The sequence below is a fragment of the Thrips palmi genome, unplaced genomic scaffold (genome assembly GCF_012932325.1).
Source record: "Thrips palmi isolate BJ-2018 unplaced genomic scaffold, TpBJ-2018v1 HiC_scaffold_18, whole genome shotgun sequence".
In the NCBI taxonomy this organism is placed as follows: domain Eukaryota; kingdom Metazoa; phylum Arthropoda; class Insecta; order Thysanoptera; family Thripidae; genus Thrips; species Thrips palmi.
The window spans coordinates 20829984-20847215 of NW_023144627.1; the positions used below are offsets into that span (position 1 = coordinate 20829984).

Sequence of the window (17232 nt, forward strand, 5' to 3'; positions counted from 1 at the left end):
GATGAGCACGTCGCAGCGGTCTCTCTCGCACCTACAGGGGGCGCCAGCGTGAGTGCGAGAGAGACAGAGCGACGAAAGCGCCGTTCGGAATGATTGGCCTGCTGGGCGATAACCTCGCGGATGCTTCCCATATCGTTGTGGCTCTCCCTTTGTCGGCGTGCATCGCCCATTGAGCGCCGCCACTGGAAGGGGAGGGGGGCAGTCTGTCGGAGACTTGTGTATTTCTACGCTCTGACCCCGTTTTTCGTCCGTTCAAAGACTATGTAGACGTGCCCGGCCTGCCCGGATGGGTCGTGAACCGACTCCCCCACCCCTCCCACCCAGAGTCGCCAGTCCGGCGCCTCGAACTTGAACTTGGAGTCCGCAGCTGCTGGCTGTCCTCTCGCGTAAACTTCGCCGTGCTTACGGAGGATCTCGTGATTTTAGCTCATTTCTGGGGAGTGAAATGGAAGTCAACTAGTGGGTCGACGCTCCGCGCTAAGCGACAGGCGCCTATAGTGACTCAGAGAGAGAGAGAGAGAGAGAGAGAGAGAGAGAGAGAGAGAGAGAGAGAGAGAGAGAGAGAGAGACCAACAGGTGCCACACACGACGGCGGGTCTGTCTCCGGAAAAGGTGTGGACCCGAACCCGTTCGTCCTCTCTCTCGCGCACGCACGTCGGCTGCGTGCGCGGGAGAGAGAGCAGAGCGACACTGGGGCGAAGGGCCCTGGGCGCGTTCGCAGCGGAATATGCAGTGCCCTTGACGCCCTACACTGCTAGGTACTCCATAACTTAGTTTCACTCTGCCGAAAAGACCGAGCGGCGATGAGAAAGAAAACATCGTCAACGGGGAAGCGTCATCGCGCCTTGACAACAAAAACAACATTTACAACAACAACAACCACGTGTCGTCATCAATATGCCACCCGCCTGGGTCGGTCCGAAAATGGGCGGATGCACCAGCGTGCCAACTTGGCCTGCGAACGCTGTGCACTGGGTGGCCGACGGGCAAAAAAAAAGACAACAACAACAACAACAACAACAACAAAACAAGCAGAAGCCAAAGACAGCTGCAAGAAAAGCACTGCTTTGCGTAATGGGTCACGGAAGCAGCACGCCCCTAAACACTGGAAAAAAAAATAAAAAGTAATTTAAACACAAAGTTATGCGCATCGAAAAAGACATTAATTTTTACGCACCATTACGTCCCATAACACTCGAAATATGATTATTTACTTTTTGATCTAAATCACGATAAAGGTATTGATTTCAATGATGTTTGTTTTTGTTTTTACGGTGCACCTGGCCTGGGAGGTCCCCTTCTCCAGTCTTTGCCAGACACTGATCGTTTACACTCCATTCCGCACGCTAAACATCCACTCGACCCCCATTTGACCCGACTGGGTGCCAGAGGCTGCCGGGCAGGTGGGGCGGGGCGGGGCGGGGCGGGGTGGGGCGGGGCGGGGCGGGGCGGGGCGGGGCGCGGCAGCCAGCAGGACTGAAAGCTGCACGCAAATTATCGCGTGATTAGCGACTCGGCTAGGAATGCTGCATTTTCTGAATGGCAAAAAATATACGCACCAGATACCAAAGTCATTCCCAAGAAGTGCAAAGTAGATGTGCGCGCCCAGCCCTTGCAGATTCTTTCGAATTCCCCTTTTTTTCCCCTCCCTCCCCCCTCTTCTCCCCCAGTTCAGGCCCCCCGTGTGGACTCGTCAGCGACGTGACTGATGCCATCAAAACAGTCCCATCTCCACGCGGCCAGGACTACGGGAGGTCCTGAGTGCAATTAGGACAGTCGCTCTGTCTCTCTCTCTCTCTCGCACGCCCTTACGGGGCGCCCCGCGAGTGCGAGAGAGAGAGAGAGCACAGTGGCCCTTCGCCCCGGCACCGCCCACGCCCTGCCTTACTTACTTCTCACTCGCGGGAGCGTTGGAAACAGCGGACTGATTCCGAGAGCTCTGTCTCTCTCGCTCCTACCTTCACGGAACGCCCCACGAGTGCGAGAGAGACAGAGCGACGACTCTCGGGATCAGTCTGCGCAAAACGGATTCGGAGGCAATCGAAATCAGGGTCAAACTGTATTTTTTGCCGTTGTTTCCTTGCATTTTGTTCATTTTTGGACACGACTGGGCGAGGAGGGCCCAGACTTCAGCGCGCGGCCTTTATTCCGGGTTCCTAATGGAATACGTCCATTAGACGAGATAGCAGCATCACTGCATGTACGAAGTGCATCTCGTTGCCCCCCCCCCCCCCTTTTTCCCCTCCCACAGCGCCCCGCCGTCGCCGGCCGGACCAGACACGAGCCGCCCTTATAGACACTGAAAGCATGTCCTCTTGACCAAAATCCCCACATCCTTTATGCTGAGGGGGAGTGAGTGGACATGTAGCCCCGCCTCTCAGACAGACAGACAGACAGACAGACAGACAGACAGACGGACGGACGGACGGACGGACGGACGGAAAGGCAGAGCGGACAGTGCAGGCTAGCTCTGCACGGCGAGCGCCTGCGAGGTAGGCGTCCGGGCGCGCTGCCGTGTTTCGCACACTCCACTGCTGCCTACCTCGCAGGCGCTTTCGCGAGCCTGACTCGCAGTGCAGTGCGCACGCTTTGCAGTGTCATGGAAGTCCTCTTCTCCGCGTGTTGCAGGAAACGGAGCGAGCGATCGAAACACGAATCCGACGCGAGGCGAAGGAAGAGCAGGGTGCTGTCCACGCAGTGCGTCGGCCAGTACAAGCGGGTGCACGTGTGCAACGAGCAGGTGGGTACAGTGGGCCAGAAGACCGGCGGAGGCGCCCGAAACTCCGGACGCGTTTTGAGCTCCAGAGTCGCTAAATGGGACTCGAACCGACCGTGTGACCCCACCAATGGATTGCTCTCCGAACGAGGAATCCATCGGTGGGGTCACACGCTCGGTTCGAGTCCCATTTATCGACTCTGGAGCTAAAAACGCGTCTAGAGTGAAGGTTGGCATGCCTGTTTCCCAGGAGTGTCCCCGCGGCAGCCTGGACTTCCGCGCGCTGCAGTGCGAGGCCCACAACAAGCACAACTACTCCGGCCACTTCTACCAGTGGGAGCCCTTCCTCGCCGGTGAGTGTAGTGTGTGGCGCACACCGTGAAAAATGGGACCGCAGAATGATGGCCGTTCAGCGGACAAGGCTGTCCAATCTGCAGCGATGGACCGCGGCGCCGCCAGTGTTGCCACAACAGACGAACATTCCCTAGATGTGCCGGTGTGGAAAGGGTTGCCAACCTCAGCCTGCCCACAGGGCTACCAGAGCAAAGCCAATGTATTGCCTAGCAGGCAGGCTGAGGTTGGTGCTTTCAACACTAGTGCATCATGGGAATTTTCACAGACTTACGTGGCATCACGGAGTCCCTAGTGTCATAAACCTCGTCAGTGCACTCTTAGATTCACCCTCATGGCATCTAAAACCTTAAACCCAAAACCTTGAACCTTGAACCCCGAACTTTGGACCGTTGCAGCCCCAGACCCCTGCCAACTCAACTGCCGCGCCAAGGGCTTCCGCTTCTACGCCACGCTGAACCAGAGCGTGGTGGACGGCACGGCCTGCCTGCCCAAAGTCACCGAGCCCGCCCCGCTCCTGGCGGCGCGACGCAGCCGCTGGCTGTGCGTCTCCGGCATCTGCCAGGTAAGCCCAAGACCGGTGGGGGCGCGTTTTGAGCTCCAGAGTCGCTGAATGGGACTCGGACCGAACGTGTGACCCCACCAATAGATTGCTCTCCGAACGAGGAATCCATTGATGGGGTCACACGTTCGGTTCGAGTCCCCACTCCGTTCGAGCGGCGACTCCGAGACTCCCCGCTGCTCGAATTACTTGAAGCGAATTGGACAGAAAAGTCGTCCTTCGATGGCCGCGTCCTTCACAACAAACGGCCGCCGGCGACTCGCCAAAAAAAAAAAAAAAAACTGTCCCGCCGAAACAAAACAGAAAGTGTTTTGGGAGCGTCGTGGCAGGCCTCGACGGCCCGACAAATTTATGACGAACGCGAAGACAAAGACGGCGCGACGGGGGGTGCTTTCCGTCTCTCTCGCACTCACGGCGCGTGCCGTGGGGGTGCGAGAGAGACAGAGCGACGGACTGCCGGGATGGCAAATGCAGACGCGTGCAGACGCCACCCCAGGCTTGTCCTGCTTGTCCGCACCCTAGGCCGCGCCGCCGCGCCATCCATCTTGCAGTGTGGCGTCGCGTTATGTGTTTCGGCCGAGCCTGGCCTCGCTCCGTCTCTCTCGCACTCACGGCGCGGGCCGCGGCTGTGCGAGAGAGACGGAGCGGTGATTGACGAACAGCATCATCGGGGCGCGCGCCTCACCGGCCAGTCAACAGAACTAACAGTGCACAGTGGGCCAGAAGACGGCGCAGGCGGCCAAAACTCTAGACGCGCTTTGAGCTCCAGAGTCGCGAAATGGGACTAGAACCGAACGTGTGACCCCACCAATGGATTCCTCGTTCGGAGAGCAATCCATTGGTGGGGTGACACGTTCGATTCGAGTCCCATTTAGCGACTCTGGTGCTGAAAACGCGTCCAGAGTTTGGGCCGCCTCCACCGGTCTTCAGGCCCACTGTGCGCATATGCCGAAAGTCGGCAGGCTGAGGTTGGCAACTCTTTCGCCTCCACTGCATCGCGCGGGAGATTTCCGACACTCCTTTACACGGCGTGGCGTAGAGAAAATGTGGGCTAGGGACGGGAAAAAAAAGGAAACGCTACACATTCCCGTTTTAGAACCGCGGCGATCGCGGCGCGGCACGACTTCCTCGTCAACGCGCCGTAAAATGGCGGGAAATCCAAAGCAGTGCTGCCACCAAAGTAGGCAAAAAAAAACTCCCGCGGTGCACCAGTCTCGGGAGGGTTGCCTACCAGGCAATCTGGGTTTGGTTTCGAAAAGGGGAGAGAGAGAGAGAGAGAGAGAGAGAGAGAGAGAGAGAGAGAGAGAGAGAGAGAGAGAGAGAGAGAGAGAGAGAGAGAGAGAGAGAGACTCACACACCGCGAACAAAAGCATCATTCGTGAGGCTGGAGTCGGTCTGCCGGCCGCGAGGGGGCGCTGCGGGGCAGTGCCAGCGCTCCGCTCTCGCTGTCGTCTACCCTCGCTCGTTCCTCTAATAACTAGGTTGGTCCCCCTCAGTGTAGCTCGTTCGTTTGACGTGAAACAATTTTTGCAAAGGGGGTGTTGATGAGACTTCACTCCCTTTTCATGTTTCTCTATTCAAGTGTTAGGTGGGGGTTTGGCGGTGGCTCGCGCGACTGGGGAAAGCCATCCTGCCGCGCGGGGTATCGCCGGCCAGTGCCGCGCCCCGCCGCCAGAGCGCTCTGCGCGTCGCCACTCCGCGCTCCGCGGTGCACGGCACGGCGCTACTCCACGGCCGTGGGGTATTTTCAGCCGACGCGGATCGGAACGGACGGCCGCCTTCGGGAATGTGTTTGAACATAACTGAAAAATGTAACGACCCGTTCAAAACGGCGCCACTTCCTGTTGCGTGGAAGGGACGTCACACTGTAAAAATAAAAAAAAATAGCGAATTCACGGACGTACCTCTGGAAAAAAATGTTGGCGCGAAGGAGTTGTCGTAGTTTCACGAAGATTGTTGACTATTTACGAAGGTTCTTCTTGTGACATAAATCCAGGAACATTCGGAAACCTCGTTGTCTCCTTGTGGATTGGCCACGGCTTGGCGGGCTTCTAGAAATAGGTGTCCAATCGCATCGTTAAAATGACGGGGACGGTCGCGCTGCGCTGTGCGCTCCCACCCGGTCGCTCTGTCTCTCTCGCACTCCCATGGCGAGCCCCGTGAGTGCGAGAGAGACGGAGAGACTGTTTGGAATCCGAATGAGCCTGCTGCGCGCTGCGCGCATGGACGTGCTTTGGCAGCAAGCCTCCGCGGTTCAAGTCGCGATGTCCGTCGCAAATCGACCCGCACGATCCCCTCGACACGGATGCGGAGAGAAAATGAAGGACAGACGGACAGAACTAGCACGGGGAGTGTTGATGAGAATCCACTCCACAGTGGGCCAGAAGGCCGGTGGAGGCGGCCGAAACTCCGGACGCGTTTTGAGCTCCAGAGTCGCCAAATGGGACTCGAGCCGAACGTGTGACCCCACCAATGGATTGCTCCCCGAACGAGGAATCCATTGGTGGGGTCACACGCTCGGTTCGAGGCCTGCTTAGCGACTCTGGAGCTCAAAACGCGTCTCTAGAGTTTTGTCCGCCTCCACCGGTCTTCTGGCCCACTGTGCACCGAGATGGTTCTCCTTCCGGATTGGCCGCCCCGAACGCGAAGGGCGTTCCTTGCCCTCCCCGACAAGGCCCTGAAATAGCAGGCACGGCCTGACGTCAGAGCCGATAGATGACCTACGATACGACGCGACCCTAGGCTGTCGGAAGTGTTTCACACCTTTCCCTCCGTTTGAAGTATCGGCGCTGCTATTCCTGAACTTGCAGACGGCCCGCCATCGGCCCGCCATCCCTCAGCAGCGCCAGGCCCACCAGGCGCAGTGTTGCCACACAAGCGGCCCGAAATTCCCACGATACACTAGTTAGTGTCGCTGCCAACCGCAGCCTGCTAGACGCGTTTTGAGCTCCAGAGTCCTGTGACCCCACCAGTGGAGTGCTCTCCGGACGAGGAATCCATCGGTGGGGTCACACGTTCGGTCCGAGTCCCATTTAGCGACTCTGGAGCCCAAAACGCGTCCAGGGTTTCGGCCGCCGCCTCCACCGGTCTTCTGTGCGGTTGTCGCCCAGTGGACAGGCTGAGGTTGGCAGCCCTTTCGACGCTGGTGCATCCTGGGAATGTTTGGCGACTCAAGTGGCAGCACTGCTTGGCATTCTGCGCATTCTGCTGCCGCTGTCAGAGAGCCCCTGCGTATCGCAGGGTAGGCAACCCGCCGCGCAGCGTTGCTTAACGGGACTGCCTACCTCGCCAGGCGCCTCAGGCAAGGACAACACAATGGAGTGTGTGAGGTCTATCTGGGTACGTGAAAGTACGAGCAACGTGAAAAATATTCGCCTCCGACGGGAATCGAAACTGGGCCCGCGGTGCGGCAGCCCTGACCTGGGCCACGCGGCCGCGCCGCCCCGCTCGAGAGGACGGCGACCCACCGACGCCTCCGAGGGCCGACGACCCGCGGCGCCGAAGCCGTCGCTCTGTCTCTCTCGCACACCGGCGGGACGCACCGTGAGTGCGACAGAGACGGAGCGGCGGGGCAGCGCTTTTGCTGGGCGCCGCCGCCTTGCGACGCCTTCGAGGCGCGACGGCGGACGCGTCAAAATCAGATCGGAGATTAATCTTTTCTTTTCAACGTCCTGCGGCTGTGTGTGTGCGTGTATGTGTGTGTGTGTGTGTGTGTGTGTGTGTGTGTGTGTGTGTGTGTGTCGCGTCATGGCAGCCCAACAGTGCACCAGCGTCACACTGCGCACCACGCACCCTGCTGCACACCAAGCTGGGGGACTTCTCCTATGGCTCAGGTAATATTTTGAAAATTGGAAGCCTCCTCAGCTTTTATCCCGAGTTCAAATACCCGACCCGTTTTCCTTCCCAGCATGCTTTTGCACCGAGGCTGATCGTAAACAATTTACTCGCGGGATGGGAGCGTCAAAATAAGACAAAGATGGCGTAACTCGGCCGCGAAAACCGCGAAAACAGTAACGCAGTTTCGAGTTTCGAGACTAAACATCCGACAAACTGCACAACGAAAACAACGCCTCTCCATTTCAATTTTTTTCAAACGTTTACAAGTGTTTTTTTTTTAATGTTCTTACACTGGTAAAAGACTGAGCGGAAGGGAGGAGTGGGGGGAGAAAGAGTCCTTTTGAAATGCAGCCCGAGCAGAACAGAGTGGAACCGATCGGCTACGGCGAATGAATAGAGACGGTCATGCAGGAGGTGTCGGCTTACACGCACACACCTCTCTCTCTCTCTCTCTCTCTCTCTCTCTCTCTCTCTCTCTCTCTCTCTCTCTCTCTCTCTCTGTCTGTCTCTCTCTCTCTCTCTCTCTCTGAGACTGACACCTGACGGGTAAGAAGTGAGCCCCTGCCACGGTTTGGCGCTTTGGCGCTTCGCCGCTATTGGACTCGTGAGTAAGTGGCGTGGCCAATGCGGCAACTGGGCGAGGCGGGGCGAGGGGAAGCGACAGGTGCCCTGTCTCTCTCGCACCCCTGCGGGCCCTGCCGGCCGGCCCGTGGGTGCGAGAGAGACGGAGCGAAGGGGTGCGTGTTGCCGCGGTCACTGCCTCCTAGTACGCTGTTTCTAATCACGAGGTTCGATTAGCGGCCGGACAAAACGCTAGACGCGTCTTGAGCTCCAGAGTCACCAAATGGGACTCGAGCCGAACGTGTGACCCCACCAATGGATTGCCCTCCGAATGAGGAATCCATTGGTGGGGTCACACGTTCGGTCCGAATCCCATTCAGTGACTCTGGAGCTCAAAACGCGTCTAGAGTTTTGGCCGCCTCCGCCGGCCTTCTGGCCCACTGTGGGGCCCTTCGGCGAGGCCGGGCCCTTTGGTGGAGGGGCTCCGCGCGGCCAGTTGGGGTAGGCAAGCAGGCAGGATGCAGGCAATCGAGACCCTAAGTGAGAAGGCGCGCGCCAAGATGAAGACCCTAATGGCGGTGCCTGACTGCCATGCACTGCCTGCGCGTTGCATGTCTGTCCCTTTCGGTGTGCGTGACGTAGTGGCGGCTCGCCGGCCTCCTTTGTCTCTCTCGCACCCCTGCGCGCCGACCCGTGAGTGCGACGGAGAGACGGCTGGGCATCCAAGCTAGCCTGCAGCCGTCATCATCGGGCCCCGCCAAGGCATAGCCAAGGCAGAGCCAAGGGCTCAGCGAGAGCAGAGGGCGATTTATGGTGTGGAAGCTGACACGCTTGGCCTAAATGGACAATTTGAATTTGATGTCGCGTATGTGAATGAATGAATGAATGAATGAATGAATGAATGAATGAATGAATGAATGAATGAATGAATGAATGAATGAATGAATGAATGAATGAATGAATGAATGAATGAATGAATGAATGAATGAATGAATGAATGAAAGAAAGAAAGAATGAATTTTTTCCAGCCTGCAATTTGCACTGAGTGACCAAGTTTTGGCGGCCAACCCCTTCCTTTCTATCTGCTCTATCGCACTGACCACACTTGCGCCGCGTTGTTGTCTCTGTATCTGCCCGCGGTACAGATTTAATCTTTTCACTTATCCACTCGAACGCGCTGCACTCACACACACACACACACACACACACACACTCACACACGCACACACGCGTGCGCCTAGATAACACACACGCAGGTGACGGAGTGGGGAGGTCCCTTCCGATTGGCAAGCGGCGCGTTGGGAAGTGGAGGAGGGGGAGGGGGGAGGGGGGTCGAGGATCACGGTAGTCCTCCCGCCCGACTCCCTCCCCGGCAGTCAGTCTCCTCTCGGCCGCGACGCGCACCGCGGCCACACGTCCTGAGAGAAGCGCGCGACACGGCGCGCGCGTGTGTGTGTGTGTGTGTGTGTGTTGTGCGTGTCAGCGGACCACGCGCTCTGCCGAAGTGTGTAACAGCCCCTCCGCCCCCACCCGAATGTCGCGCTGTCTCTCTCGCACGCGCCGGGCGCTCCGTGTGGGTGCGAGAGAGACAGCTGCCCTGCGGATCAGCACGCCCCGCGGGCTTACCTCCACACTTTACGGCGGCTACACTGTTGAGGAACCGGCCCGACCACTGACGGCACACTGGTAGAAGAAATCCAGAATGGGGACTTCGGGCCCCAACTTTTTTACGTGTCTCATTTTCCGTGCTATAATCGACCAGACTGTTCCCTCCTCCTTCTGTCCTTTCCTCTCCCAGTGTGGCCACGTCTAGTTTTGGCGCGGCTTGCCGTGGAGTGGTTCGCTGGGCCGACCATTGGGTCAGGTCAGCGCTTTCGAGTCAACACGCCAGTAAAGTGGCACGGCATGTGGCGGGCCCGGCTGGGCCGGCGATCCCGATCCCAATGTGAATCCGTGTTATTTGTGGCGTAGGTCGCGACGACGACGTATTCGTATTGGCATTTCCGGCGCGGCTGTCCACATTAATTAGGCATCCGGCTGTAATGGATTCATCTGGCTGGGCCGGCCGGACTGGCGTGGGAGGACGCCCGGACCCGTCTCCGGTTCCCATCTCACAGTGGACCAGCCGCGGTCTAGCCACGGTCCAGCTGCCGGCCCGGCTTGCCGGCGAGTTATTGCCAATTATTATTGGTGTCGATGTCCGGAGGTGTGGAAGTGTCAAGGCGCACCCGGCGCCGAAACTAAAGCATCAATTTCTTAAAAAGCTAAACAAAAAAAATTGACATTTGTTTTAGGTTTTAAATTTTTGCTGTTTTAGATTTTAAATTTTTGCTGATTTAGATTTTAAATTTTTGATACTTCAGATTAAATTTTTTTGTTGTTTTGAATTTTAAATTCTTGCTGTGTCTTTTTTATTTTGGAGACATTGGCAAAGCCATTTTAAAAATTTTCCTCTTTTGCCATCCCTTTTTACTTTCCTTTCGTTGTCTCAAAGTTTTTTGCGCATTTTTTATGCACCTTCATCATCGTTTCCGAGATTCGCAGTGCGATTTCGATAAATTTACGACGCTCCGACCGAAGTGTGTGATTTGAGTTCTGAGTGCCCCGATCGCTTCTCGCGGCGGTAAACCTTCGCGAAAGTCGCGAGTTTTATGCGTCAGAAGTAAAGTGGGTGGGCGGGGCAAGCCGATCCGACAAGGCCGCATCATCAATGCAACAAAATTTTTAAAAAAATCATTTTAAAAATGAACTTTTGCTACAACGATCCCGCTCCCAAACAAAATGTCGGCTTGCAGTGACAAGTGCAGCCTGCTGCCAGCATGCTCCGGGGGCCCCGATGCCCGCACCGGACCTCCCCCGCGGGGGGAGGCCCCGCCTCTAGCATGTGGATTCTGCTCCTCGTGCTCCTAGCGGTGAGTTACCTCTAACACTGTAAGTTTAAGTGTCGGTACACATTTTGGTCCCCAACGAGTACTCAGTACTTCATAACACAAATGAGGCCGAATTTTTTGGAATTGAGCCGGTTGAAAGACAGCCTATGGATACCGACAAAAACCAATTGTACAAAAATGAGCGTCAAAAGATCTTCAGCGAAGTGTTTTTACAGCGTGATTGGCCAGAGTGTCTCTTTTAATGTGTGTGGGAACGGACTTTTTTTCTGGAGTGCATTTTGTCTCCTCGCCTTATCCTTGGCCGTGTCCGAAGGGCCGCCCGAGGGCCATGTAGCAGTTTGTTCGGTCGGGATGACGTCACGCTCGTGTCGCCGGCCGACGCGGTGACGGATGCTTCGGGAACGGGGCTCGGACTCGAAGGGCCGAGCGAACAGCGCTGTTGAGGTAGTCCCTCGGTGCGCAGCGTGTGACCCCACCAATGGGTTCCTCGTGCGGAGAGCAATCCATTGGTGGGGTCACACGTTCGGTTCGAGTCCCATTTAGCGACTCTGGAGCTCCGCCTCCACCGGTCTTCTGGCCCACTGTGCGTCGATTGTGCGCCGGTGGCTCTGTCTCCGTCCCTCTAACTAGCCAGGTGGAGAGAGAGTAGTGTTCGAAAATTCCCGGGAACAATCATTCAGGGGAATATTCCCGAGACTTCCCGGGAATTCCCGGGAATATTCCCATTTGGCCGGGAACATTGGGGGCTGTTCATAAAATACGTCACGCGTTTTTGGGTCATTTTTGACCCCCCACCCCTCCCTCATCACAACTTCGTCACATTCAGCTGACCCTCCCTCCCCCCCACCCACTTGTGACGTATTTTTTGAGCATGAGCGAGAAATCGCGCAAAATACATCAGTTAATTTCATTTCTCTAAGTCTTTACACAATCGAGTAAAATAAACGCTTTAGTAAGTAAAAGACAATTATTTAACTTCACGGGAGGGCGTTTCCATTGCTTACCCACCCGAAAATGTCTTATTAAACGGAAATTTCTTAAAATACGTCACAAGACCCAACACCCCCACCCCCCTCAGCGTCACAACTCATCACACCTCGCCGATACCCCCACCCCCCCTAAAACGCGTGACGTATTTTATGAACAGCCCCTTGCTTCAAATGAAACCCATCTCATGTGATAAAAATTAAACTTTTTCTTACGAATTTTTTTTTATTAGTATTACGAAACATTTTTTCTTGCTCTCTTCTGAAAGAAAAATGCAAATACACTAGAGTGATTCATAATTATTAATTGGTTCCCTTGCACTATCAACATTTTTCGTGCAAAAACTAGCTATTTTTAGCCATGTTTTAAAAATTCTCGGGAATTTCCCATTTTTTGGGTCTGATTGTGCCCGGGAACGTTCCCGGGAATTCCCTTAATTCCCGGGAATATTCCTACCCTTTAGAACACTAAGAGAGAGAGAGAGAGAGAGAGAGAGAGAGAGAGAGAGAGAGAGAGAGAAAGAGAGGCCTTGTCGAACGCGGCGCCGGCGATCAAATGACGCAAAACAGCCGTCATATCGGCGAGACGAATTGACCAGACTTCCCCCCCCCCCCCCCCTCCTCCCTCTGCTCCACTGCGAAACGGCCGTTCGAATGGGCCTCTAAAATTTAAGCGTGAAATACAGCTGTCATCACACGGACCGCGCGGTCCTGAGCAAGCCCAGTGCCCAGGGCCCAGGCCAGCAAGCGCCTCGACCAGCATTGCACTACACGTGCTGAACGAGTCGCCAATTTGAATTTCGGCGGGAATATTTAAAAAAAATCAATCTCCACAATCAGACACGGAAAATTAAAAATAACAATGAGGCGTTGGCAGGTCGCACCGGACGGAAGTCGGGTTCATCGTTCCGATCTGCGAAAGTACCGAACGTCACGCGGCCCGAGTGTCAGCGGACTGTCTCTCTCGAGCGTGACGCCCCGCGAGTGCGAGAGAGACAGAGCGGCGCTTTCGGAATCCGCAGAAGCGCAAGTTGAATCGCCAGAAGTGTCAATCGGCGGAGACGGACTGGCGGCCCGCCAAGACACTAACGCGTGGAACAGGGGGAACACCGAGGGGGACACGCCGTGCTGGGCCAGGTCAGCACAGTGGGCCAGCAGACCGGTGGAGGCGGACAAAACTCTGGACGCGTTTTGAGCTCCAGAGTCGCCAAGTGGGACTCGAACCGAACGTGTGACCCCACCAATGGATTGCTCTCCGAACGAGGAATCCATTGGTGGGGTCACACGTTCGATTCGAGTCCCATTTAGCGACTCTGGAGCTCAAAACGCGTCCGGGATTTTTACCGCCTCCTCCGGTCCTCTGGCAAATCCACTGTGCACCGCCGTCTGACTCATTCAGAGGGTAGCAGCTCCCGAGATGCTCCCCGACAGGGTTGCCAACCAGAGCGTCCCTACTGGGCAAGGGAAGCAAACATGTGTGCGAATTCGAGATGACCTTGCCGGTCGAGCGCCTTGACCGTCTTCGTGCACTTTACTGCAACGCCTTGCAGTGGTGGCACCCTCCCCCCCCTCTCTCTCTCGCACTGTGGGTGCGAGGGAGACAGGGCGACAGTCCGCAGATGCCTGGCCTACTTGCTGCCTTTTACTCCCCGGCCGAGTCGAGCCAGCAGCGCACTGACGGACGCTTCCTCGGGGTGAATGTTGCCAAAGTGTGTATGAATGCTAATGTTGCAGCAGCCGGCTTGAATCAAGTTTGTTTGCACGCATCTCGCGGCGCCGCCGCCGCAGAAACTCCTCGTGTCAGTCTGTCATCGTCGCCCCGGCGAATCTTCGCCGCCAAAAGCCAAAAAAGCACTGTTGGAATTCGCGGCCCCGAACCGTTTTCGGCGTCAATTTGTCTACCACACCGTCGAGGGTGCGTGCGTTGGCCCGAGGGGGTATGCACTCGCGTAATAGTCGGTTCACTCTGTCTGTAATAGCACGCGTAATAATACGCGTAATAGTCGCGTAATAGCCGAAATGGTCAAAATTTTATCAATTTTGGTGTGTTTTAGGCCGTTTTTAGCTAAATTCCGATTAATTTGTGGCGTAATAGAGCGTAATAGCGTAATAGTCGGTACACAGGTTCAGAGAGCGCATACCCCCTCGCGTTGGCCACTCCTTTTCTAGTGTGGTGGTCTGCCCCCCCCCCCCCCCCCCTTTTCTCTCGCGTGTGGGTGGCCACGGAGCCACCGCAGCAGAGACGTGCCGTGGTTTCACACGCTGGAGTGATGCATCGTGATCGTGGCTGTGGTCAGCAAACACCGAGGACCGGGTTCGAATCCCGACGACAGCCGATCTTTTTTTTTCGGGGTGAGGGCCTTTGGAACACGAGCCCTTCGGGTCCTACACGGCGTTGTACAGTGCGCTAGCTGCAGCCCGCCTGGCCTGGCCGCCATACTCTGGCAGTCACCTGTGCGTGCGGCTGTGCCCCACGGGGGTATCGCGCCTATCGCCTTTTTATGTTTGTGCGCGGAATTTAGTGTTCGCACACGTGGTGGCGCCCAAGGTTAAGGTGCAGTGTGTGTGTGTGTGTGTGTGTGTGTGTGTGTGTGTGTGTTGGTGTGTGGGAGGGGGTGTAGGTGTGCGTTATTCCAAGCCTGGCTTAAGCCCCAGACCGCTACAATGCACACTCGTCCCTCTCACGACGTCGGTTGCAGTGTACCACCCTCGAGGAAGTAGGAGTGCTGCCTCGTAAAAGTGCGAAGTTTAAACAGATTTTCGGGCACGGGCTCGGTCGGCGCCTGCAGGCTGATTGGACGAGCCACGAGTGTGCGAGAGAGACAGAGCGACGAAACGGCTCTTCGGAATATCAGTGTGCTGGGACTTCCCCCCGGGGCTCGAAGGCTTGCGAACCCTGCGGCGGCGCACTTCGCCCAGAATCCGCCTCATCTAATGACTGCAACGCGCATTCCACGCCTCTCTCTCTCTCTCTCTCTCCCTCTGGTCGAGAAATTGGCACAGGCACGCGGGATGCGTGTACGCGTGCATGGTCGCAGGAAACTTTGAGTGTTTGAGGCGCCTGCTGCTGCCCTGGGCTATCTCGCACCAGGGGGAAGGGGGGGGGGCGGCTCGAAATGAGGGGTGAGTAAGTAGGAGGAGCAAGAAAAACGTGTTACACTTATTTCAGAACTATTGAACAGACATGTTGTGAGGGACACATCAAGATTTATACACCGCGTCAGAAAAGTAACTGCCTACCTAGCGAGGTGCAACCAACGAAAAGAGGCGCGAGAGATGAAAAAAATCGGCGATGCGGGAAGCAGGCGACACGGCCGTGTCCGACACGACACGAGTGCAGCACGGCCTGATCTCGTCACTCTGTATCTGCCGGCGTGCTCGCGTTCCGCGGATGCCGGCAGGCTGTCTCTCTCGCACTCACGGGGCGTCCCGTACACTTCCGCAAGCGTGCGAGAGAGACAGAGCGATGGGCGAGTTCATTTGTCGGCGAAATAGTCGTGGTCCCGTCTGGACTGCCCGTCCGTCGGTCTGGGCAGTCCTAAGCCTCTTTCAAGGCGCCGCCGCCGTGCCGGCCTGGATATCACGATGCACGCCCCGGGCTCTCTCTCTCTCTCTCTCTCTCTCTCTCTCTCTGTGTGTGTGTGTGCGTGTGTCCCGGCTTTTGCGTTCGCCCTCCAGTCGTGTCGGCTGGATGGGATAATTTACCTGGAGCGGCCCCCTTGTCTCCCCAGCTTCGAGGTGTCATTGTCTCACTCACGGACGAAGTCTCACTTTCGACCACCACTTCCGGTTTCTAAAAGTATCCACAGCCCCTCTGAAATTTGCTTTTTCACAAATTTAGCGAAATCGTTGTCACTCGTCGACGCAGAACCAATCAAATGCGTGCCGAAATTATGCACAAAGTCAAGTTAAAATTTTTCAGATTCGTGATAAAATTTGTGAGGTTTGTGCTAGAACTTTTCAGATTTGTGCTAAAATTTTGCTCAAATTTGGACGGAAAATCAGGCGCAAATTTTTTTGCGCGTACAAAAATATGTACACCAGAACTTACTTCTAGTGTGGTCAATCCATCCGCCTGCGGGGCCCTGTCTGACCAGGACTGATGCAGTTGTACAGTGTACAGTCACGCATTCGCACCGCCTTGCTGCGCCTTGCTGCACCTCTCTCTCTCTCATTTCGGGGCACAAAGAGGTGGCTTGATTAACAGGCGGTGATACTCCCCATTTGGTGGCCGATGGATTGCAGCGATGTAATTGAACCGGCCTATCCTCCGCTTGGAGGGCTGCCAGGCGGGGCGGGGCGGGGTGGGGCGGGGCGGGGCGGGGTGCGGCGTCAGGCGGGAGGTGCTAAAGTGATTATCATTACGTAGCAATGACGTGTGTATATGTACGAGTGTACGAGTGTAAGAGTGTGTGTGTGCGTGCGTGTTGTGTGTAGCATGAATTTGTAGCGGCGCGGCTACCGGCACTCGCGGCGACCGTCTCGCCGATCAAGTGGCGCCTTTGAAGAGGCGAAACGCATATCGTAAAGTTGACCGCGAAATCACCCCCCGCTGCACTGCAAGTGACTGCAAGGCGAAGGCACCCGTATGGCCGCGTGCGCCTGTCTGTCTCTCTCGCACTCGCGGGGCGTGCCCTGTGGGTGCGAGGGAGACGGAGCGAATGAGTCCACAGAAGGGCAGCACACCGCTACCGTCGTTCCCACCAGCTCCACCAACAGCGAGGTGTGTTGACTCTGCGCTATCTGCCTCTATCTGCCTCGCGAGGAGGATGTGGGCGGCCGGGCCGGGCCGTGCCGGGCCGGGGAGGCTGGGCGGCGACGCGTTCCTGTTTCCCCAAAATCTGGATCACGGTCCACAGTGGGCCAGAAGACCGGCCGAAATCCCGGACGCGTTTTGAGCTCCAGAGTCGCCAAATGGGACTCGAACCGAACGTGTGACCCCACCAATGGATTCCTCGTTCGGAGAGCAATCCATTGGTGGGGTCACACGTTCGGTTCGAGGTCCATTCAGCGACTCTGGAGCTCAAAACGCGTCTAGAGTTTTGGCACCTCCACCGGTCTGGCCCACTGTGTAGCGGGTCATCGCGGGAGACGGATGGGGGATGTTGTTACAGTGTCGCGGCGAATCGATGCCTGCCAACTTTTCGGCGTCCGCCAGTCCCTCGGGGTCCCTCGGGACGGATCGCTTTATTGGCGACAATCGCCAGCCTGGCGCCTCGCCTCCCCTCGCTGCCTCGCTGCTGGAGTGGCCCAAACATTCCAAAATTTTCGTGATTTGCTGACCTTTTCTTCTTCTCCTCCTCCTCCTCCTCCGGCTTTGCCAACCCC

General features: G+C 56.5%; 1 protein-coding gene across 1 annotated transcript in view; it reads left to right on the forward strand.

Annotated features, from left to right (window-relative positions):
• LOC117644781 (ADAMTS-like protein 4) overlaps positions 1 to 17232 on the forward strand; it is a 42905-nt gene that overhangs the window by 14564 nt on the left and 11109 nt on the right. Inside the window, exons 4-6 of the mRNA XM_034384399.1 lie at positions 2629 to 2740; positions 2967 to 3069; positions 3466 to 3632. Of these exons, the coding sequence (XP_034240290.1) occupies positions 2629 to 2740; positions 2967 to 3069; positions 3466 to 3632 (382 nt within the window). The remainder of the gene's footprint in view (positions 1 to 2628; positions 2741 to 2966; positions 3070 to 3465; positions 3633 to 17232) is intronic.